Source organism: Podarcis filfolensis (genome assembly GCF_964270895.1).
Source record: "Podarcis filfolensis genome assembly, chromosome: 14".
Classification (NCBI taxonomy): domain Eukaryota; kingdom Metazoa; phylum Chordata; class Lepidosauria; order Squamata; family Lacertidae; genus Podarcis; species Podarcis filfolensis.
Window position 1 is genome coordinate 19,810,778 of NC_139616.1, and position 25,312 is coordinate 19,836,089.

At 46.9% G+C, this 25,312-nt stretch overlaps 1 protein-coding gene across 2 annotated transcripts in view; it reads right to left on the bottom strand.

Annotated features, from left to right (window-relative positions):
- Nucleotides 1-13,933: 13,933 nt before the first annotated feature.
- Nucleotides 13,934-25,312, bottom strand: part of PLEKHO2 (pleckstrin homology domain containing O2) — a 35,282-nt gene continuing 23,903 nt past the window's right edge. The window contains exons 4-7 of one of the 2 annotated variants that reach the window (XR_014541661.1): nucleotides 23,831-23,935; nucleotides 20,852-20,950; nucleotides 16,797-18,469; nucleotides 13,934-16,712 (exon numbers count right to left, since the gene is read on the bottom strand). Coding sequence is in view for 1 of the 2 variants with exons in the window: in XM_083586656.1 (XP_083442782.1) it covers nucleotides 17,288-18,469; nucleotides 20,852-20,950; nucleotides 23,831-23,935 (1,386 nt within the window). In the remaining variant the exon portion in view is untranslated. Of the gene's footprint in view, nucleotides 18,470-20,851; nucleotides 20,951-23,830; nucleotides 23,936-25,312 lie in introns of both variants that reach the window. The other variant, XM_083586656.1, reaches the window with a different exon arrangement.

Here is a 25,312-nt window from a genome sequence, read left to right on the forward strand (position 1 = left end):
CGCCTTCTCATCATATGTCAAGGAAATAAACAACTATCTGACTTTTTGAAGACATCTGAAGGCAGCCCTGTTTAGGGAAGTTTTTAATGTTTGATATTTTATCGTGTTTTTAATGTTCTGTTGGGAGCCGCCCAGAGTGACTGGGGAAACCCAACCCAGATGGGCGGGGTATAAGTAATAAATTATTATTATGACCAACCATATAGATACCTCTAGGAAGCCCACAAGCCGGGCATGAGCACTACAGCACTCTCCCACTGTCCTCCACAAAATTGCTTCCTCATACCTTTGCAAAACATTCCAAAAATAAACATTCCAAAAATTAAAAAGGAATATTGGGCACCATTAAAACTAACTGAATGCAAATTACAGCCGTCTCCATTTGATGCATGAAGCTGGCAGGCCTATCATGGCAATATATTGTTGCATAATAGAACATTTATTACAATATCAGAACATGTGCAGCCCACTCTTCGCCCGGAAAAGTCACACTCTCAGGGCAGCTTAAATGCAACCAATTCAAATAAAACAGTCCCCACCAGCTAGGCTTTCTCTAAACAACATGGCACAAAAGGAAGGAGTGACAGAGAGGGAAGAGGAAGAAGCAAAACCCAGTACCAACTCATAATATATGCATAAGATGTAAAGCAGAGAAGGCACTGAAATGCACAATGTACAGCCTATCTATGCAAAGCTCAAACATAAAAGCAGGATGATTCAACACACAGCAGTAATCGATGGCGCCACAATTTTCCCAGTATTGATATGCTAATTTCCCAACCTTGAGGAATAAAAATCTGGTTTCACCTGAATTCACCTGGTTTCACCTGAAGTGAATAGAAACAAACTAGCAGATAGCTCAGGAATTCCATGTCCCATTCTCCCTTTTTAAATCATTCTGATGAAGAGTGGCTGCTTTCAGGTCAGCCCCATGTAATCCGAAAGCAAGGGATATTCCTCATCTTCCTACCAGGCGGACAAGACTGAGTCCTTCCTCTGCTGCACCACACTGCCATGAAAACTGCTGCCCCATTTGCAATGGGTTGATAGTTAAGGGATGGAGGGGACATAAATAGAAAAGGTGTAGTAGTACCTATTGCAACTGTGCATCCCAAGCACATGCATCTTTATAGAGTTCAGTGAGAGCTTACTCCTGAGTAAGTAAACATGAGACTGCAGCTGGGGGTTGCTGTAGCTGTGTTGTTCTGGCTCTCCTGCTGCACCTTTGAACATCAGCTTGAGATGCAGAATTTATACAGGTAAAGCTTTTCCACCTGCTTAAATCAGCAGGACAGCAGTTGAAGGAACAAGAAAGATAAAAGCATGAAAGCATGAATCACTGGACTCACTCTTTCATTCATGAATCACTTCCTATGAGGCATCCTAAAGCAGCGTACAATAACACAGAAAGACAGTTACATATATAAAACAGTTTGAAACAATTGCACTGTTTAGACAGCCCTTCACAACATGAATTTCTGCAAACCATTTTCTACTGATGTTTTACTAACGTTTTTAATTACGTGGCATATTTACAGGTTGGTGTTATTGCATTTCATATCGTCGTTATTTATTAAATTTTTATACCGCCCTTCACCCAAGGTTCACAGTGTGGTTTACAACATAAAAACACAAAAATGCACAACATGCTAACAAACAAAACTAATACCACCCCATCCCCGGATTGTTTAGGTCTGAGAGAAGAGGAATGTTTTGCCTGGTGCCTAAATATATGTAATGAAGGCGCCAAGCCAGCCTCCCTAAGTCGAGCATTTCACAAGCAGGGAGCCACCACAGAAAAGGCCTGTTTTTGTGTTGCCAGCTACTGAACCTCTCACAGAGGAGGTACATGAAGGAGGACCTCAGATGATGACCACAGGGTGTGGGGTGGTTCATATGGGGATGTATTGCAGTCCTGAGCCACTTAAGGCTTTATAGCGGTTGGAGGATGGATGGCGGCTAACAGATTGAGGTTGAATCCTGACAAGACAGAAGTACTGTTTTTGGGGGACAGGAGGCGGGCAGGTGTGGAGGATTCCCTGGTCCTGAATGGGGTAACTGTGCCCCTGAAGGACCAGGTGCGCAGCCTGGGAGTCATTTTGGACTCACAGCTGTCCATGGAGGCACAGGTCAAATCTGTGTCCAGGGCAGCTGTTTACCAGCTCCATCTGGTACGTAGGCTGAGACCCTATCTGCCTGCAGACTGTCTCGCCAGAGTGGTGCATGCTCTGGTTATCTCCCGCTTGGACTACTGCAATGCACTCTACGTGGGGCTACCTTTGAAGGTGACTCGGAAACTACAACTAATCCAGAATGCGGCAGCTAGACTGGTGACTGGGGGCGGCCGCCGAGACCATATAACACCGGTCTTGAAAGACCTACATTGGCTCCCAGTACGTTTCCGAGCACAATTCAAAGTGTTGGTGCTGACCTTTAAAGCCCTAAACGGCCTCGGTCCAGTATACCTGAAGGAGCGTCTCCACCCCCATCATTCTGCCCGGACGCTGAGGTCCAGCTCTGAGGGCCTTCTGGCGGTTCCCTCCTTGCGAGAAGCAAAGCTACAGGGAACCAGGCAGAGGGCATTCTCGGTAGTGGCGCCCGCCCTGTGGAACGCCCTTCCAGCAGATGTCAAAGCGATAAACAACTACCTGACATTCAGAAGACATCTTAAGGCAGCCCTGTTCAGGGAAGTTTTTAACATGTGATATTTTACTGTATTTTTGGTTTTTATGGAAGCCGCCCAGAGTGGTGGCTGGGGAGGCCCAGCCAGATGGGCGGGGTATAAATAATAAATTATTATTATTATTATTATTATTATTATTATTATTATTATTATTATAGGTAAAAACCAGCACTTTGAATTGGGCCTGGAAACTAATCAGCAGCCAGTGCAGTCGTGCCAGGATTGGCATAATATGCTCAAACTGTCTTGCCCCAGTGAGCAACCTGGCTGCTGAATTCTGAACCAGCTGAAGTTTCCGAACTGTCTTCAGAGACAACGTATAACACATTGCAGTAATGTAACCTGGAAGTTACCGGAGCATAGACGACAGAAGTCAGGCTATTCCTGTCCAGATAGGGGTGCAGTTGGGCCACCAACTGAAACTAATGGACACCTGAGTGTCAAGTGACAGCAAAGGATCCAGGTGTACCCCCAAGCTATGTACCCGCTCCTTCAGAGGGAATGTAACCTCATCAAGAGTGGGCAACCTTCCATCCATTCAGTCAAGGGAACTGCCCACTAAGAGTGGCTTAAATATAACTTATCTGAGCAAAGCAATATTGGTGGGTTTCCCCCCCTTTTTTTTTGTACATTTGTGAATGAGCGTGCTTCTTCAGCAGTAAGAGCAACAGCACATCTCCCCCCAGTGGCCATGAATTACATTGCCTAAAATAAATGAATACTTTTGTTTAGCAAGTGTAACTGATACACGAAACCCAACTGTATTGACTCCTAGCTAGAGATAGGGAAAATACCCAGAAAAAGTGGGGGGGGGGGGACGACAGGTTTTTATCCAGAAAAATTGGGGGGAAAGTATGTGGAATATTCAAACTATATCAAACTGTTTCTTTCAAATTTTTGAGAAAAAACTTTTTTCCATTTCCCCCATTTTTTTCCAGGCCTTCCCATCTCTGCTCCTAGCACCCAGATTAAGTATTGGCAAGACACACACAAAAAGGGACGCAGGTGGTGCTGTGGGTTAAACCACAGAGCCTAGGACTTGCCGATCAGAAGGTTGGCGGTTCGAATCCCCATGACAGGGTGAGCTCCCGTTGCTCGGTCCCTGCTCCTACCAACCTAGCAGTTTGAAAGCACGAAGTGCAAGTAGATAAATAGGTACTGCTCCAGCAGGAAGGTAAACAGCGTTTCCGTGCGCTGCTCTGGTTCACCAGAAGCGGCTTAGTCATGCTGGCCACATGACCCGGAAGCTGTACGCCGGCTCCCTCGGCCAATAAAGCGAGATGAGCGCTGTAACCCCAGAGTCGGCCATGACTGGACCTAATGGTCAGGGATCCCTTCACCTTTACGACAAACAAAATGCTGACACATCTTTTTGAGCAGGTATGGTATCTTCTACTTTTTCAGACCCAGGACCCACATTTAACCCAAACATGCATGGGGGGGCCCACTGCTCAATCTTTTATCACATATTTACATAGTGATTCTGCTCCTGTTGTGACCCACCTTGGATCAGGCCGCAACTGGTCCCGATCCACCAGCTGAAGACCAGTGCTGCAGAGCGGGTGTGAAGAACTTCTGGTCTCCAGAGGCTGCCGAACGACAAGTCCCATCCATTAGCCATTCTTGCTAGGGCAGATGGAAATTTGTAGATCAGCAACATCTGGAGGGCCAGAGGTTTCCCACACCTGCTCTAGGGCAAAGATTCTCAGATAGTGGTCCATGAGCTGCATTCAGGTTGCCTGAAGGTAGGCTGCAGAATAGCTGAGGAAAAAACTACGTATGTGGTGACCCTGTGCTCAGGAGTTTATGAATCTGTTTCCTTTTAAGTTTTGGGGGGGACAACACAGTACTGCTAGTAGTCACTATAGAGATATAGTTCTGGGTTTCTACATTGCCTCCTGTGAACAGCCATCATTTTTACCATTCTAACAAGAGATGGAGGAGGCTTCAGAAACAGCCAGGAAATCCGGTCCACAGGCAAAAGAACTGCAGGTCTAAGGAAGTCTGCAGCTGGAGGCTTGAAAACTGGCTGAGCTCACAATCTGTGAACTTGCGCCATCTGGTGGTACTTTCCCATCATTAACGGGCCTCATCACCACGCACACGCTAATCCATCATAGAAATATAGATGTCAAGAATCCTGCCACAATTCTGGGGAGGTGGCAAAGCAGGTACATGCACAGCAGATTCTGCAATTGCCTGGCCACACAAAGCACAGCTTTCCGGACCCCCAACAATCTGCAAAGACAGCAGTAAATGCATAGCAGTCAGAGATGCACAACCTAAATAATGTTGCTGCTAAGATGCCCAAAGAATAAAAAAGTACATCCAGCACCAAAGAGAATGAAAGATAGTACAAATTTGCATATTCTGTGTCCAGGTGCACATTTAGAATTAATTAAAGGTAAAGGTAAAGGGACCCCTGACCATTAGGTCCAGTCGTGGACGACTCGGGTTGCAGTGCTCATCTCGCTTTATTGGCCGAGGGAGCCAGCGTACAGCTTCCGGGTCATGTGGCCAGCATGACTAAGCCGCTTCTGGTGAACCAGAGCAGCGCACGGAAACGCCGTTTACCTCCCCGCCGGAGCGGTACATATTTATCTACTTGCACTTTTATGTGCTTTCAAACTGCTAGGTTGGAAGGAGCAGGGACTGAGCAACGTCGCAGGGATTCAAACCGCCAACTTTTTGACCGGCAAGCCCTAGGCTCTGTGGTTTAATCTACAGCACCACCCGTATCCCTTAGAATTAATTACTATGATTTAAAAAGAAATTTGATGCATCTCGCCGGAGTGGGAAACAAGACTGACCAGGTCTCCTGTGTACCTCCTCACTCAGTTTGTTGTCTAGATGCTAACTGTTGATAGGCAACTGCAAGCTCTCCCACCGCACCGTTCTTTATCTTTTCATTAGACTTGGACTGGACAGCCCTTCTACTGGAATACAACTTCAAACAGAGGCATGTCCTCTAAAGTAGGACACACGGCCACTAATTGCACAGGGCAGAATATCCAAATGGGAGCAAAAAAATGTGTACCAAATCACTTACAGTGTGTTGACTTTAATGGCATCTCAACATTTGCAGCTTGAAGTGGGCAGCCCCAGTCTTCCCAAGAGTAGGGCTGACTCCCTTTGTTAAGTTTATAGACCACTTTTCTGGCAGGGGGGCAACTGCCAGCTAACTCCCCAGTCCCCAGTGAGCAATTTCAGCCTGTCCCTCCCTTCTGCCTGCCCTTTAGCCTCTCTTAAGAAAAACACAGTATGAACAAGCAATCTGGCACCAAATGTTTGCACAGTCAAAAGTGTGCCATCAAATTGCCAGTTCCAAATTAGCCTCCACTAGCAGTAGGAAGATAAGCAAATAGGCAGATTCATAAGTCCATTTAGTACATTCTAAGCCACTTGCACCAGTCAGTTTTTTTCAAAAATTTATACAAGTAGTCTGATTCTTACTTACCCCTAGCAAAGGCCACCCATCTTGCTCAGCTGAGGTCCAAATTCACATGAGGAAAAGCTGACTTTTAACCCAGTAGAATTGTGGGCAGGAGCTGGAGAATCTCTCAATCAGGTGCATCTAGGAGATGGTGAATGTGTGGGAAGGTGGCTTATTAATGAAGGAGGGAGGAAGAGGTGTGGAATGGGAGATATTTCCTCTTGAAGGCAAGGCCTGCTATTGACCCCCCCCCCCACCGCCCGCCCCATGGTGAGTATGATTGAGACAGGACAAGGTGGCTGCTCTGTAATGAAGAATCTAGGTCACTGGGGCAAAGGGTATGGGAATGTGAGTGAATGAGTTATTTTTAAAGAGACAGTCATTTTATTCAGAGCCCTCCTCCACAAATACCACCTTAAATTCAGACCTTACTAGCATCCTCTGAGGCCTTTCTGCATGAAAGACATCCAGAGAGTAGGAACAAGGGAGAGGGTCTTTTTGGTTGTGGCCCCGCTGCCTGTGGAATGCACTTCCAAGTTAGGCCCTCTTGATGCCAACACTGACATCTTTTAGTCACTGGGTTAAGACTTTGCTCTGAGTAGCCTAACCTGCCTCATAAGGGAGAGAGTAATGGGCCAAAGTTCACGCAGATAACTTTATGGCTGAGTCAAATCCTAGTCTGATACATTTACCACTACAACACGGTGGTGTGATGAACATTCAGAAGTCTAGAGCAGGGATGGGAAATTTTGGTCCTCCAGCTGTTCCAGGACGGCAGCTCCCAACATCCCTTGCCAAAAACATCTGGCAGGCCAGAGATTCCCCAGCCCTTACCTGGAGGGACTCTTGTCGCTGGCTAAGTAGTGTCAGTTCAAGCACTTGGCTATTTGCTGGGATTGCCCATCACATTTATCTTCACAGGGCGATTCTAAACATGCCTACTGAGAAATACAATGAATTCAGTGGCACATAAGCGCAATCCTCTGCATATCTAAGCAGAAGTAAGTCCTGCTAAGTTAAATGGACTGTGATGCTGTGCCTACTTACCTGGGAGTAAGGCTCATTGAACTCAATGGGACTTACTTATGAGTAGAATTTGTATTGGAGTCTGTTATTTAATTTGCAAAAGGAAACCCCCAAGTGCTGAAAGCCCTGAACTTTCCCACTTTTTATAGCTCTTCAGAAAGAACAGAAGCAGAAGAAAAAGAAAGCAGAAGACAGAGGCAACTGTATGTTTATTGTCTATTTCAAGGGGCGCAACATGGCACCCTTGAGGTCTTCCTCTGGTGCCCACAGAGCCTCTAAGTCATGAGGTAGTGATGAGCTTACATTTTCCTCCCCAGAAAAGTATATAAGGCTGAAGGAGGGTGTTGGGAACAGGGGACAACTTACAGTCAGACAACTGGCCCACCCAGCTCAGTATTGTCTACACTGACTTGCCGTGGCTCTCTAGTGTTTTAGTCAGAGAGTCTCTCCCAGTCCTATATGGAGATGTCCATGTCTGAATGCAAAGCGGATTTTCGGTCTCTGCCACTGAGTTTCAACCCTTCCCCTAGTGGTGCTCTTTCCCTTTGCTTGCTCTTTTACATCTATGTGCTTTTCTAAGTCTCAGATTGTTTCAGCTGAACCTAACTTGTACCCAGATTGCTTGGAAAAAATGAAGCCCATGAGTGTGCACTTTTTCTCTCTTTCTGTCTCTTTGGAGTGAGGGGCTGACAGAGGGGAGAGAAGTGGCCAGAGCAGGTGGTGCTCATATCGCCCACTCAGAAAAACAGATCTACCCATGGGCCTAAAACAGTGGGTCACCCATTGTCTATTTCAACAATATGTATTGTTCATGCCACTAACAAACATGCGTCACAATCTGCCAATTAAATTGTCTGATACGTCGCGATTTATGCAACCCACATTCCAACATTCCACCACTTTGGTCTGGGGAGGTGTGGCCAGTGGCGTAGCGTGGGTTGTCAGCACCCGGGGCAAGGCAAGTAATTTGTGCCCCCTAACCCGTGGATTTGCGCCCCCTAACCCTAACCCCCAGATGTTGCGCCTGGTGCGGCCGGCCCCCCCCTGCACCCCCCACACTATGCCACTGGGTGTGGCTATGGCTCGTTGGCAGAACCTCTAAATTTGCATGCAGAAGGTCCCAGGGTCAATCTGTGGCATCTCCAGAGAGGGCTGGTACAGATCCTGGCCTGAAATCTTGGAGAGCCTCTGCCATTGTAGACAATACTGATCGATATGATTCAATGATCTAAGTATGACAGCTTCCTATGATCCTGCGTTTGCTAGAAGTATGCGTTTGAAATTACTGAAGATGTTAGTTCATGTGCTTTTAATGTGTGCGTCTCTCCCTGTGTGTGTGTTTGTATGGACAACACTAGAAGCAGCCAAGGGAAATTTGTGTCTCCAGCTACAGACCTTCCTGTGGCTCCACTGTCCAGTCTCCTGTCCCAGAATAAATGTTTATAGTTTCTCCAAAGAGGGAAGGAGCGAAGGAGCGCTCTTCCTGTTTGAGATGGGCGCAAAGAGGAAGCCAGGAGAGGAAACAAGCTCGTGACAAAATGCAAAGGAAATGTTCGGCAGCTTTAAGGCACTTGGTTTTCATTCTAAGGCACCAAAAATAGACTCTGCATTTGGGGTGTTAACTTCCTTCCGTGAAGTCTCTGCATGAATTCAAAAGTTGGCAGCAAACCATAAAAATAGAAGAGAGGAAGCAACAAGACCTCTACATGGCAACCCTTAATTTCTGGTTCCCATCTAAAAGATGTCCTTTAGCTGGCAAAGGTTCGTGATGCAGGCCAAGGGGTTGCACCACTCTTCAGTTCTCTGTGGGTGCCCATTTGCCTGCCACCAAACCAAGCAACGACCTTGGAAACAGGAAACTGCTGATCAGTCTGCAATTTGGCACAAGGATGTAGGAATGTGGTCTGTTAGGGCAAATGGGGCGCTGCCCCACCAACCTCAGTCTTGACTCCCCCAAGCCCACCTGCTTTCTGACTTGCACTGAGTCCTAAGAGCAGCTCTGGCTGTCTGCTTCCTCATCTTTGGACTCAGTGTGGTCCTCCTTAAACTCAGCAGAAGGATGGGGACAAATAATAAGTTCCCTGGCTCCAAATAATAAGTTCCCTGTTGGGCTCATTGCTTTCCACCCCACCAGTCCCAGTGGGCACTACTGCCAACCTAGCGGTTTGAAAGTACACCAGTGCAGTGGGAAGGTAAACGGCATTTCCGTGCACTCTGGTTTCTGTCATTGTGTTCTGTTGCGCCAGAAGTGGTTTAGTCATGTTGGCCACATAACCATCTGTGTGTGGACAAACGCCGGCTCCCTCGGCCTGAAAGCAAGATGAGTGCCACAACCCCACAGTCGCCTTTGACTGGACTTAACCGTCCAGGGATCCTTATTTTACCTTTACTGCCTTCAGGGTGGGACTTTAGGGGAGAAATCCAGAGCTCCAGTCAGCAGAACGGCCAGGAGAGACCCCAAATGCAAGACGGTCAGCTTACTGCATGCATATGCAATCTGGTGCCCCCCGGGAAATGTTGAACTACAACCATTAACCCCAGTATTCCACAAATGCCACTCTCTGGAGAAGCAGATCTCTGTGTTGTCAGCATACTGCTGCCAATGTCCTCCAAGACTGGATGACCCCACACAGCGCTTTCATGTAGATAGATGTTAAGCAGCATGAGGGATGAAATCAAACCCTGAGGAACCCACGGGGCCAAACGACACTTCACAAGCATTATTCTCTGAGAACCATCTAAGTAAGATCAGAGCCAACCACGTAACAGTGCCGTCCACCCCCAACTTGGACAGCCACTCCAATACCATGGTCAAAAGCCACTGGGAGGTCAAGAATAATGAACAAGGACACATTTTCCCATCTCTCTCCCAACAGAAGTCATCATACAGGATGACCAAAGCAGCTTCTGTGCCAAAACCAGGCCTAAAACCCAATTGAAATGGATCTAGAAAATTGGTTTTCACCAAGAGAGCCTGGATCTGATCCATGACCACCTGCTCAAGGACCTTGCTCAAGAAGGGGAGATTGGCCACTGGCCAGTAATTACTTAAATTTTCAGAAACCAGGGAGTGTTTATTTAGAAGTGTTTTGACCACTTCCTCCTTTAAGCAATCAAGGACAAACCCATCTCCTGAGGAGGCATTAATCACTTCCCTGGTTCAGACAGCTCCCCTCCCTCCTAGTTTTTATCAGCCAAGTGGGTCAAGGGTCCCTCTGCATAGATTCACTGATGTGATATCTGGGTACTGTATTCTCCAGTGGCTGTTCACAAGATGCTCATCTGCTTGGACCTTTGGCCCAATCCAAGAGAGAATTTCTTACAATCTTAAACATAGGCTAACATTGTTCCCTGCAGTTCCTTGCTTTGCTTTGCATGCTTAAGAACAAGGATCTCCCTCTTCAGCTTTCAGTGGCATATGGCAGGGCTAATCAGCTGTGAAAATATCTCACAGACAAAGAGCCCATTGGGGGTTCCTTCAGCCTGCTGCAGAAATCCAAACTTGCCTTCCTCCATTGGGTCTACTACAGTGTAGATGATGTATTTTTAGGCTGTGTTTATTTATTGACTGTGTTTTAAAACGCAGCTCTGCAGCCCCCGAAAAGCCGGTTTCCTCTTCCATTGAAACCAATGTTGATATTGGCTGGCAACTGTGTGATATTGTGGCGCTGATTTGTATTGGCTCAGGCAGAGCATAGACGGTGATGTGTTCTTAGCAGGAAGAATACACTAAGTGCCTACCTAGTAATCCAAAGACAGCCAACCTAGTGCCTTCCAGATGTTTTGGGCCATAGTTCCCATCATCCCCAGCCAGCATGGCCAATTGGTCAGGGATGATGAGAATGAAAGTCTGCAACATCTGGAGAACACCACACTGGCATGACCGACCGCTGTAGTCCATGTATTGGTAACATTGAGGCTGGATTACTGCAATGTGTTCTATATCCAGATAATGCAGAATGCAACATCCAGACTGTCGATGGGGGCATCTTGCCAACAACACGTGATACCATTGCTAAAACATCTGTGCAGGCTGCCCACCTACTACCAAACCAAGCTCAAGGTCTTTGTATTAATTTGCAAAGCCTTGAACACCTCGAGTCCAGGGTACCTTAGGGACTGCCTACGTTCTTATATCCCAGCTCAGTTATCAAAATCATCTTCAGGAGTATTATTGGTTGCCTTCTGCATTGGTGAGGCTCATGAAGTTGTAGAGCCTTTGGCATCCTTGGCCAAGTCCCAATGAATGCTCTGCCAACAGAATCAGCAGCCACCTTCTGTTTCAACATTTAAAAGCCTGCTGAAAACTTTTCTAAGCTGCCAAGCTTACGCCACCAGTTTAGAAGGTATCTTTCAATAATGGCTGTTTGATGTTCTCCAATTTTAATTTTTAATGTCTTTTTATTATATATAGATATGATTATAAATCACTTCCATTTTTTATGAGATGGAGGTTCTGAATACAAAGAGCAGGAGAACAGAACACACTTGAACTGCACTGAGTAATCACAGTCATCTCCACCTTTTTAGGGCAAAGCAGCAGCTGGGATCTTTGGTCCAGGTCACAATACGCCTCCTGAGCACTTTTCTGTTTGCAGATGCAAACATCGCAACTTGTGGCCAGGAACTTGACAGGCCGCAGGAGCACACTGTGCCTTCCTTATTAGGCAAAGACTCTCTGAAGCTCTGCGAATTGCATCTGGTTTGTGGCTTATCTGCTGGAGGATTTTTGCCGTTTCGTAAATACAGCACAGCCAGACAATTCACCCAGCTGTGCCGCAGCAAGGAGAGGTGTTGTGCAGGCCTCGTAAAACGGCTGGCTTTGCTAGAGGGAGCAGGGGGGAAAGGACTTGTTGGAAAGAGCAGCGCCATTCTGAAAAACGGAGGCTTGTTCACCCGCAGCAGCCAGCTGCTTGAAAAAAGGCCTGTTGTGCGTATGCCAGATTCCACCACCCTATGGCCAACAAGTCATGCATGTGACTCTGCTGCCATGTGCACAACCTCCACTTCTCTTTGGCAGCTTCCCTCACAGGCTGGAAAAGGGATGTTTGCGGTTTAGAGGCCTGCAGCCTGCACAGCCACAGGGGAAAGACTTCAAAAGAGCCGGAGTTCAGAGAAGGGGTCCCAAAGGCAGCAGAATACTACATTTTTAAGCGATACGGTACATATTATAGTCTCAAATGGGTCCTCTCTGTAAGGCCATTCAGTCCAGAGTAGGGAGAGGGGTGGGATTCAGTTAGGTTTGCATTTTAATGCAGATCTACTCCCTGGCGTAGCGGCAAATTCAGAAGTGCAGTGTTGCTTCATGAAAGTCACAGCCTTATTGCTGCACCTTTCTAGGATTCTACAACCTTCTAAGATTATACAATAATCTTATAATTCAATATAACAATGATGGATGACGATGGATGCATTGCAGATCTCCACGTGTTGCCTTTAAGCTAGACGTGCTGTTTTCTGTGCACATAGACAGGCAAATGTTTTTGAATGCTTCCTTACCTTCTTTGAGACTCACGTTGTGCTTTCGTTGTACAGTGGTACCTCGGTTTAAGAAAAGCCCTGTTTATGAACTATTCGGTATGAGAACTCCGCAAAACCGGAAGTACAGTGGTACCTCGGGTTACAGACGCTTCAGGTTACAGACACTTCAGGTTAGACTCCGCTAACCCAGAAATAGTACCTCGGGTTAAGAACTTTGCTTCAGGATGAGAACAGAAATCGTGCTCCAGCGGCGTGGCAGCAGCGGGAGGCCCCATTAGCTAAAGTGGTACCTCAGGTTAAGAACAGTTTCAGGTTAAGAACGGACCTCCAGAACGAATTAAGTTCTTAACCTGAGGTACCACTGTAGTGTCCCAGTTAGCAAACTTTACCTCAGTCTATGAACAGAAGCTGAACAGTGGAAGGGCACCAGCGGTGGGAGGCCTCATTAGGGAAAGTGCGCCTCAGTTTAAGAATGGCTTTGGCTTAAGAATGGACTTCCGGAATGGATTAAGTTTGTAAACCGAGGTACCACTGTACATTATGAAGACCTCGCCCACTGTTCTCTGGAAACTGAAGCGCCTTGCGCTTTCAGTGTTCCTCAGTGTTTAGCTTTGGAGGCTACAGATCAACAGCTTCTCGGTGTTCTTCCTGCGCACCTTCTCTGGAGTTAGCCTCCTTTCACCTTGATTGGCCTCAAAAACCAACAATGGCAGGAAGGGCTGACTGGCCTGACCTGGCCTTTCCTACATTAAAAATGCCCCCTTAAACATAACACGCATTTCACCGGATGCTAGGATTGGACACCCTCTGTTCTAAACAAAGTGCAAAAAGATTCTCTGTGTGAGGAAATGCCTTTTCTCCCACTAAATGGGGAGCAGACCCCACACCATTCATCTCTTTTTCTGCTCTTTCAGAGGTAGCAGTCATTTTGTGTTATGCTACACCCACATGGCAGCCATTTTGCGACTTGCATCTATGGAAATTTCTATTTCTGTCCCCGAAAAGTTTTGAGACTCCTGAAATGTTTGCATGTCCTGTTGGTTTTGTTTCATGCTCTATAGAGCACACTCCACATTATTTGGGGGGGGGGGTTGTTGAAACATACCCTTAAGCCCAAAGAGAAAAATCGAGACACTCAGAAAATCTTGGTTTAATATATATATATTAGTTTCTCAGGATTTTAAGGACTTGGGTCACCAGTTATCAATATGTGTGCCAGCTACCTCATAGGCTTACAAGGATGCCCCACTTTTCAGAATGAAACATTTTGGAAAGCGAGTTCTCCCACAAGAGATTTAATCCAGCCGGTATTGCCAAAAGAGGCTTTAATTTACTCTTATTTACAAGATAGTATAGAAAAAAAGTTTTAAGTTACTGTTAGTATATAGGTTGTAGAATATGTAGCTTCTAAATTTGGGGGGGGGGAACCAGCTGTGACGATTCAGAGGTGACTTTCTTGTTAAGGTTCCTATGGAAAGGACTTTGAGAAAATATATCAGACAGTTATTCAGTGTAAATGAAATATGTACGGCATAGATGGATGACGCAGGAGATACCAGCAGGTATTTCCTTCAGTGCGTAACTAGATAAATAAGGGCCAGTTCACACATTACATGGGGTATTGCTGTGCACAGAGCAGCACAACTAATACTGGCGCCTTCAGAAATGTGGTTTTGGCTCCAACATGTACAAACATCACTTTCTCTACACTCTATGACTGACAGTGGAATGTGTGGCATGACTTGGTGTGTTGTTGTTTTTTAAAAAAGCATTGTGTTAAGAGGTGATGTGCGATCTCTTTTTGAGGTTGATGGCAGCCTGTTCACATGTGCAGATCTCCACGCGATGCTTTGCTGGAGATGAAAAGGCATGTGTGAACTAGTTCTTTTTGCAAACATGTGTTACATTCACAATCATACATTTTTAGGCACACACAAAAGCCATCGTGGGGTATACCTAAAACAGTAATGGGGAGGGAAGTAGCCCTAAACACAAATATCTATCATCCTTTATTTAAAAGGCAAGCTGCTAGTGCAAAACAATTGCATATATGCTAAAGAGGAGCCCAGCTTCAATCCAGTTTTGCTCCAAGTTTGGAGAACTAGAACTTAGATATAATCATGTGATGAGTCACATGATCCGAGCAGCTCAGCTCCCCAAAGGCCAAGCTGGGAAAGCAAAGAAAGGCAAGGGAACTAACCTGAGTGAACATAATGAGGTTGTTAGCTATTGGGTAACCACTTTTGGTTACGTACAACTATTCTGGGCCAGCTCCAAATTTAAGAGTCCCCTTACATTGGCAGGCCCCTCCATGGCAGCTTGGGTGGGCAGCTACAGGCCACCGTTTGACATTTCCCACAATTCCTCCATTTATTGGTATTGTGAGACATTAAATGGGAATATAAAATGCTTAAACAAGAGCTAGACAACCCACAGTGGGAAGGTGCAAGCGTCATGTGCAAGTGTCAGTACTGGTGGAGACTGCTGGGACAGTAGAGGTCCCAGCAATTGCTTGAGGGTTGCCAGGCCCTGGTACTAGGGCCGAGGTCAGGATTAAAGAAATATGCTCTGAAGTCATGTGGGGCACCATGGAGCAAGAACCGGAAGTCAAGGGACAAAGGCCTCCTGTCACCCTGCAGAACCATTCGGCTCCCATTGTGCCCTTCCAGCACCCTCATTTAGAGCCAAGCCAACCTTATAAACAAACCCTTCAAGGCAGCTTGCCCACCTGCCCACACATATATTTGTTAGCTATTTGTGGCTGGCCACCTGGAGGCAAATTTTATTCACCAGACAGGTTGTTGTTTTCAAGCCTGTTATAGGCATTCACACTATGCTTTGTATTAAAGCGCTCTGATCTACACCAATTTTGTAGGTGATCCAGAACACTGGTGGGCACTAGGTAGCTCTTGAGGCACTTTGTTAGAATATGAAGAATTCTACCTTCCTCCCTTCCTTTTGAGGAGGGGGTTCCAACCCACAAAGGTGCAGAAAAACAAAAATGAGCTAAGCCCGTCCCTTTGGGCTTTGTTAAGTCATTGTTCACCTCACCCACTTTCCTCGTTTACCCTGCAGGAATAGTTGCATGGTGTATTCAGCAAGAGCACAGGGCCACTGTGCTAGAAGTCAGCAACAAGAAGCCCCAACGAGAAATCTCCCTTCCTCCCGTGAAAACTTATGCATCCTTCTCTGCCTCCACGCCACCCTGCTTGCTTGCCAGTGTACAGATCAAATGAAATCCATGGCAAGGCTTTGAAAGCTGGCCATTTGAGGGGCTGGGGGTAAAGGGCCTCCTCCAGGAAAGCCAGCCAGGGTCATAGGTACTAAGTACCACTGTTTCCTGCCACCTAGCCTGCACTGCAAATGATTATTCACCATTCGCTTGTTTATTAATGTGGTGCCAATTTAATGCCCGCACAGTTGTTGTTGTTGTTTAAATGACATGTGAATGTTAAAAGAAGCATCTGAGGAAAATGCTAAGCACAAGGTTCCCACACTTCAGGCCCCAGAGTGCAAGAAGAGCTCATGTGAGAAAAAAGCAACCAAGCAGAACTGAAAGTAAGTTATTCTGATATCATAAGTCCTGGAAATGGATAGCATTCATTTCATTGGGGAGGGGGAGCAGGTGTGTAGAAATAGTAATACTGGGGGTTGAGGGGGTGCCTATGCTCATGTGTCTTGCAAGGGTCGTTTTCCTAAGATTAGCCCCTTGTTCATATGGTTGCCAAAGCTGCTGCACCATTTGTGTGGTGGGAATGAAGGCGCATGCCCTCTCCTCCTTCACTGCGCATGTAATGGAACGCACAGTAAGGTCATTTCCACATTAAAAAATAAAACAGAGTTGGGGAGAGCTGTGCATGCGTTGGCTTCCTGTGGGGGAGTGCCATGCCCCCCATCTTCTGCGATTTGCAGTGGATGGCTAGCCTGGCAAGCATAGGAATTCTGCCATTGCTGGAATGCAAGAAGGTTACTATCCACGTCCCCTAAGCGCTTGCTTAAGTCTCTGACTGGAGTCTCGCAGCAAGTAGTTAGTGACTCTTCACACCCTGTTTCCATAAACCGGCAGTTCCCAAACTTTGGAGACTCCCCCTGCTCCATCTCTTTTAAGAGCTTACTCAGCCTCCATCTCTCTTAAAAACAACAACTTACTTTTCCCAGCCTCAGACCAACCACCTGCTTTAGCTGGTAGGTTTATGGAGATTCTCATGTGCTGGAGTTTGTGTATCACTTCCACTTGCAAGAATCTTGTGGGTCAGGACCAATGGCTATTAAAGGTGGGTTTCAGGAGGTGTTCCATCCCTGTTTTTTCCCTACTCTCTTGCCAGGGAGTAAATAACCCCCAGTTGATCAAGGCTTTCAGTTGCTGCTTGCAGAACTGCTGCAAAGGGTCTCCAAGAGAGCAAGAAAAAGAGCAGAGAGAAGCCCTTCCCTTGTCCTCTTAACCCCCCTGCTGCTGCCACGTGACCCACCAGGGAGTTCCAGCCCACAGCTTGAGCTCATCAGAGCGATACTTTAAAATTACGTTTCCCCCTCCTTCTTAGCAGTGCGCAGCAAGATGACATTCCCCCCGTTTTCAAAAACACCGACCTAGCGGAATAGTGGAAAGTTGTGCTGCGATATGGCAACATTTCAGCTAAGCCACAAAAAGCAGAAGCGCCTTCCTTTCAGGGAGCACTTCTCCTATACAGAGTCACTAGATCCTTCTGCGCCCCTTTCCGAAGCTCGGCCGGTTCCTTTTTCAGTTCTCCTAAATCTCTGATCTCTTGCAAGACCTGCGAGGCTTGCTGGAGCTGCTTTGCCGCCTCGTTGAGCAACGTCTCAGCATAGATCGGAGGCCCATTGCTGCCATCCTGGGCCTGTTCAAATCCCCCCCGCAAAACCTCCTTCAGAAGTTTCTCTGTTCTTTCCTGCTCGCTGGCCACTTTCCTCTCCATCTGGGCCACTTTGGAGGCAGCTCCCCGCTGGAGGAGTGGTCCCAGAAGGGGCTTCTTAGCTGGTTCCAACAGCAGGTCCCCTACGGAGGCACAACGAGGCTTGGTAACTGGAGGGTTTCCTTCAGGTTCCAACGAGGGCAGTTGATCTTTAGTCGCCAAGTCCAAACTCTCCTTATTTGCTTCTTGCTCTGACAAAGCTTCTCCATGCTCCTCTCCATCTTGGAAAACAGTCTCAGAGGTTTCATCGCCAGCAACACCGGGGCTGTCACCGTTCGGGACATCAGGTGGGCGTCCGCCTTCAGAAAAATCCACCTCTGAGCTGTTCCTGTTCAATTTCATGCTGGCTCTCAACTTCTCCGACAGAACCTTAGGAGGAGGAGCTGGAGGTTTCAGCATCTCCTTGGCTGCTTCGGATAAATTTTCTTTACTTCCATGCACAGACAGATCAACAGCCTCGTCCTCCAGCTGCTCGGAAGCTGGACTGTCCCATGTCACCCTCATCTTATCAGATAAGATCTTTGGAGGAGGAACTGGAACTTTGGGATTGTTTTTGTGGGCCTCTGTTAGGTCCTCTCCATCTAGGGTGGCTTCAGGTTCTTCAGCGTCATCACCTGTAGCAGCAACATCTTCTTCCGCAGAGTCCGTGTTGTCACCGGGTGCTGCGGTTTCCTTAAGAGGCTTTGCGGGAGGCATGGGGGGCTTCTTGGCTTCTACATCTTTGGGCTCGGAGTCGGCGCTCGGCTTCTCCGAAGGAGGCATAGGCGGTTTCGTAGGTGGCATGGGTGGTTTGGGAGTCTCCTTCGGAAGAGGAACGTCAGCAGCTTCGCTTGTGTCCACCATGACGGATGGAGGACCGCTGTCTGGTACGTCCAAGTCAAGCCTCAGGATCCCGTCTGACACCCCACTGGCAACCTAGGCAAGGAAACAACAAGGCAGATGTTGGGCTGCAGCAGAAAGGGAGCTGGGAAGCAGGGCCACCCCAGCAACTCCGCTGAGACAATAGCTCCACCAGGCTCCTCCCTCCCACAACCGTCTTTTGGCAGCAGCCATTCCATCAGGCTGCAGCTAAGGGAAAGAAAGGGAGCAGAACTGCCCCATCAGCTCTGCTGGGAGACCAGCTACATTTGGCTCCTCCTCTTCCTGAACCATTTTCATTCCACCTGAACAAGACCTATGTTTTTTTAAAAAAGAAGTGACCCTTGCTTGTTTCCCCCCCCCCTCCAGATCCCTTTTTCCTTTTGAGTCATGTCTTCTAGATTGCAAGCCTATAGGCAGGGACTGCCTGGCTTTTACTGCTCTATGTAAGCTGCTCTAGGAGACTTTTCATCGAAAGAGCACGTTACATGATAATCAGTCCTTTGAGCCACCTGGCTTTCAAAGAACTCCTGAAACCAAAAAGGCAATTACAGTCCTACCTTGGCTTACGTTACCCTTGGGTAACGTAAACTTTGGGTTGCGAAAGCGGCATGTGCAGAAGTGCTCTATGCACCACGTGCATGCACAGAAGCGCTATATCATGCCACGCGCATGTGCAGAAGCAGCACCTCTGGTTGCAGAAACCTTGGGATCTGGCCAGAGCTCCGGAATGGATCCCGTCTGCAACCAGAGGTACCACTGTACTACAGAGCTAAAATCAGGCATCTGACACAGGCCCTGAGTATGCACCACTAGTTTTCCCTTACTGACCACCATGCATTTATTTTTTATTTTAGTTAAGTTTTCCTTAATGTGGCAGGTTCACACAGCATATAGGCAGACACAAGAGTGAGACCTGATCTCATCTTCCCTCCTTATGCAGAACCTCAAACATGAACCAAGTACTACAGAGGTCCTTCCAGCACTGCTGTCGGACAACAGTAACCTTGGTTTTATTGTAATCCTTCCAACATAGAACTGTTGTCTGGAAAGTATGTCACATGGGTCCCTTACATCAGCCTTCACCAACCTGGTGCACGACAGATGTTTTGGACCGCAACGTCCACAATCCCCAGGCAGCATGGTTGTGCTGTTCAAAACGTCTGGAAGAAACCATGTTGGCTTAAGGCTGTGGGTGGTTTGCATGAGTAGAGCCTTCTCTTGCCCAAGAGGGCCACCCCTCCAATATGTGCCTTTCCTGCCTATTGAGGTCATCATTTAAGTCCTTCTTGTGCATCCTCTCACCATCAGTGAGGGTGTCCGTGGTGACTGTTTTATTCCTTTGGGCTTTCAGTTTGGAGTGACTGTGATGCTCTGGCAATTCACTTTCCCTCTACTGGTTATTATCGATTTTTAAATCGTGTACGTGTTTAACCTTGATTTATGATCGTTTTACTATCATTTGGATTTGGCTTGTTGGCTAGCTGTTTCAGAGGCTTCTGCCAAGCAACAACCTAGAAACATTTGGACTAAATATAAGCACCAAATTGTAAGGTTCTGTGCACAGGAGAGGGGCGGCATGAGAGTCCAAGGCTTGACCCCATAGCTTGCAGCATAAATAACTTATATGCAAGATTTACTACAGATCTGGAGGTGAGGGGACAGGGAAAATGTGCTCTATATAATTCCCTTGTCCAAAATTAATCATATACTGTATAATATAACAGAATATATACTTCCAGAACTTTTTTTCAGCCGGAACTCAGTTCCGGCACATCAGTTGTGCACGATTGCCATTCTAAGAGAACAATGGAGGTGTTCATAGTGAGTTCCGGCACCTCTTTTTCTAAAAAAATAGCACTATATATTTCACACATATACATGCAAAGACAAAGGCTCTCAGCTAACAAATTTAATATTTGCTGTAATGAATCTGTTCATCTTTAAGGTGACACAATATATTCTGATTGTTTTCACTGCAAGAAACTAATGTGGCTACGTGCCAGGAAATTGTTTACAGGGGAAAAGCCATAGTGCAGGCATGGCCAAACTTGGCCCTCCAGCTGTTTTGAGACTAAATTCCTATCATCCCTGACCACTGGTCCTTTTAGCTAGGGATGATGGGAGTTGTAGTCCCAAAACAGCTGGAGGGCCAAGTTTGGCCATGCCTGCCATAGCGCATAGCTGTGAATGCAGATGGTCCCAGGTTCAATCCTCAGCAACTGCAGTTGGGGATGAGAGAGACTCCTGCTTGAGACCCTGCAGAGCCACTGCCAACCAGTGCAGACTGAGGTGGCTGAACCAATGGTCTGACTCAGTATACAGCTGCTTCCTAGGTTCCAAAGGCTGCACAAATTGGCTCTCGCGGTGCATTTAAGATACAGAATTCAGACTACCAAACATAAAAAGTGGAGTTGGGGTTTTTTGTAGCCTTATTACCTCTTTGAGATGGTATCTGGTTGGAGGACGACGGCCCTGAGCCAATTTTGCTCTATTTCGTGTCACGTGTTCCAGAGAGAGGTCTGGATCAACCTTCACCTTTGAACAGAGAAGAAAACAGAGGAGGGAAACAACATCACGGATGGATGAAGACTAAAGGAATCAATCCTTCCAACCCTGCTAAAACTACCAAGTTTGGATGACTCCTTCACACATTAATTGATACAGCGCAGAAATCAATCACTGCACTAAAAACCACTACGAGGTATAATTTATAGAAGAGATGGCCTTGTTTTTCCAACCCTCCCTGCACCAAGTAGAGAGTTAGCCACTTCTGATCTGGAGAGCAGTAGCCCTCGCGTTACAATAGGAAAGGTCTCTGGAACATAGGACTGTAACTCAGTGGTGAAACACAGTCTTTGCACACAGGAGGTCCTAGCAATTCTACACAAGGCAGGGGAAAATAACAGAATCATAGAACTGTAGAGTTGGACGGAACCATAAGGGTCATCTAGTCCAACCCCCTGCAATGCAGGAATCTTTTGCCCAACGTCGGACTCAAACACACAACTCTGAGATTAAGAGTCTCATGCTCTACCAACTGAGCTACCCTAGGAATCTTATTCTGAAACCCTGAAGAGCCATTTGGTGTAGACAACACTGAGAGAATATCTATGTTCTCTCATCTTATACTAGGAAGGAGGACAGGTCAGATTTTTCAACCTCAAACTAGACCCTTCCACCCAAACTACTTAGGGTCTCAACAATGCCGTTAACATCTCTTCTCCTGCTAAAGAGAGCCCCCTACCACCAGGATGAAAAAGTTGGTTGTCACAAGTTTATAACATTTGCCAGAGTGGTACAAGCAGGTATTTGGGGTCCATGGGCTGGGACGGTTGATGCATGATTTACACACAAAGACACTGCCATTGTTCAAACATTTAAAAATGACAAGCTCTTTTTGAAAATCGACTGATTGTGTGTGAAGCAGCCCTGACTTCCAAATAACTATATAGTACATATAATACTGCCATGCAGGGGCTGGTGGTTATATTATCCTTGATATGCAATTGCACTGGAATGTATACTATAGTCGTCATTAATCAATATGTTGTTGTGACTGGCAGCTCATTTTATGATGACCTTAAATGTTACAATGTTCATATAAAGCAAACTGACTTATTTGTCAGCTTGCTGTGTTAAGTTTTGAAATGATTTTAGTATTTGATTGTTATGAGCAATGATGTATTGACTTCTTGATACAATGAGTAAAGATTTTCTGCTGTAGCAGAGTCCAATAACCTTAGAATCATGCTGAGATTTTTCACCAATGGAGAAAAGGGCCCCATAAAGTCTTTTCTAGCACCCTTCTGGATTCTGTTCTCGTACATAGTTCTTTTTCCAGAAAGACCCAAGTTTTCAGCCTTAGATGCTTTGGAAGCCTGCTCACCCAGGAGACTCTTCCTTTTGGACGCTGTCAGCAAGGGGCAGATGGAGTTCATTAGCACACCCACCCACCAGAGGAAAACAATATGTCCAGACTTCACAATACACTAGTTCAGGGCATCCACAGCAGCCTCTGGCAGCGACTCCATAGATACAGCAAACGCTGCCAGCATCACCCAACATGACATCACTTCTGCAATTCCTTCTTCCTGTGTAACGGGAGCCCTGAATGCCTTGAATTCAGCCTTCCCCCCCCCCCCCTCGCCTTGGATATGCAAGGCAACTGCAATTAGTCTGCTGTTCCCAGCTGGCCCTGTTGTGCTCAGTTTGAGGAGCGGCGATACCACAACACTCAAAGCCAATTCAGTTCTGCTAGAAGGGGGAAATGTTGTTGGTGGGAGAGGGATGGGTTAGTTCTTATGAAACCGTTTCCTTCTCAACGGTTACAGCTCCACACTGCACACACACACACACAAATCTCCCTTTGGGCTTAATTGCGAGAGAGAGCGAGGAGGGGAGGAGACGGAAAACCAGACTCCAAGTTCATTCAGAGTTTACATTCCGCTGCCAAAACTGCCCTTGATACAGGCCCACGGAGGGCCAGCCCAAGCGGATTTTCTTCTCCGGCCAAAATAAATCCTTTCCCCTCGAAAGCCGCCAAGCCTAGAGCTAGATGCAATACTGGGGGAAAAAACACCCACCTGAAATTCACTTGCTCATGCGATATCACTGCTTATAGGAGGAGCAGGTGTGGGACTTATTGCGGCCTGAGAGCTGCATTCCTTCATGGGAAACCCTCAGGGGGGCACATGTCAGTGGGGCCAGGGCCAATGGCAGAAGGGGCTTGGGCCAGAAGCAAACGGTGAAGCAGCAAGAGGGACTTTTACCTCCGGATAGTAGGTGACAGAGACGCGGGTGGCGCTGTGGGTTAAACCACAGAGCCTAGGACTTGCCGATCAGAAGGTCGGCGGTAATCCCCACGACGGGGTGAGCTCTCGTTGCTCGGTCCCTGCTCCTCCCAACCTAGCAGTTCGAAAGCATGTCAAAGTGCAAGTAGATAAATAGGTACCGCTCTGGCGGGAAGGTAAATGGCGTTTCCGTGCGCTGCTCTGGTTCGCCAGAAGCAGCTTAGTCATGCTTGCCACATGACCCGGAAGCTGTACACAGGCTCCCTCGGCCAATAAAGCAAGATGAGCGCCGCAACCCCAGAGTCAGTCACAACTGGACCTAATGGTCAGGGGTCACCTTTACCTTTACGGTAGGTGACATTCCAGGAAGGAGAGGTGTGCGTGTGCAGATTTCTGCATGGCTGGGATGTAGCCTGCTGGACAAAAGTAAGAGTCACATCCACTGCTCCACCCAGTTTTGCCTCTGGCCCCATCTACCACGGGCGTGTGGCTCTTGGAAGGCTGCCAGTTGAGGGAATGTGGCCTCAGGGATGAAAAGGTTTTCCTACTCCTGCTACAGACAATGCTGAGCTGGATGGACTAGTATGAAGCAGAGCAGAAAGCAGCTCCCTGTCATTCACGCTACCTCGTCCAGTATTTTGTTTTTGCCCCGGTTGATGCCGTCATTGAGAGCTTTCATCCACGACTCCTTTTCTTCCCCGTTGGATGCCTGAAATTTGATATCTTGCACCTGAAAAAGGAAAAGAGAGAGGTGTGGACTATACTCAAGGACTGCAATTTGGGTTTACAGTTGGCTTGTGTTTTTTCTTTTCTTTTTAAAATAAAATCAACGCCCATCCCGCATTTCAATCAGTGCTGAGAAATCCATCGAAGCACGGGCAACGGCTAAACCAGGCAGCTCAAAGGAACAAAGATTTTCTTGTGCTGTAGATCAGGGCTGAAAAAGTTGATCACACCCAACTGCAGAGGACCAGCCACCTTCTAGAGAACCAGCAATCTACTTTCCTGTAGACCAGGGGTGATTAACCTACAGCCCTCCAGATGTAACTGGTCCAATCATTCCTGACTACTGGCCATGCTGGCGAAGGCTGTTGAGGGTTGGAAGTCCAAAAACATTTCGAGGGACAAAGATTTCCCATCCCTGCTGTAACGTGTAATTCAGTTTTAGCCCAGCCAGAAAATGTGTTTTCAGCCAGGGATGGGGAAGGTATGACCCTCCAGATGTTGTTGAACTTCAACTCCCATCATTATAATATAATATAATATAATATAATATAATATAATATAATATAATAATTTATTATTTATATCTTGCTCATCTGGCTGGGTTTCCATGACCATGGCCATGCTCATTGGGGGTGATGGGAGTTGGAGTCCAAAAACATCCAGAGAGCGACACGTTGACCACCGGCCTGGTATCTACTGGGTGACTGGATTCTTCCAAAGAATTCTGGAGTTCGTGGGCCTCTGTTATTTACCAGAGACACCTGTAAAAACATAAAAGGTGGCTAACAGCACTTAAAATCAGTGGTTTGGATCTTAATTCTCTTTCTATCTTTGGAAAAGAGTTCACATTTGTAAAAAATGAAAGTAAATGGCTGTGGCCCCCCAAACAGAATCCCCAGCATCTTCAGGTAGGGCTGGGAAAGCTGCCCTGCCTCCAGCCCTGGAGAGCTGCTGCCAGTCAGTGTAGACAATACTGAGTAGATAGAAGAATTGTCAGACTTGGTTTTCAGTGTTCATATAAATGGGACGTTGCTGCCTTCTCCTTCCTTCTGTAGTCCCATGTTCTTTTCTGTCTGTTTCTTTGAGCTGGGGGAGTACAGATGGAGTGGGGGGGTTGGGCAGAAATCACCTTGGCCACATGCATTAATGGAAGAGCAATTTAGGATCTAAGACAATAACACCCTAAAAGCTCAGTATTGTCTGGTGGTGGCTCTCCAGGGTTTCAGACAGTCCAGCTGGAAGTTCTGAGGACTGAATCTGGGACCTTTTGCATGCTCAACAACTGAACCACAGCTCTTCCTCTAAAAAAAGAGTGAGATTCTAGTCCTCATTGTTCTGAATAGTTGATTGGAATGGGATGCTGCCTTATACCAAGTCAGAA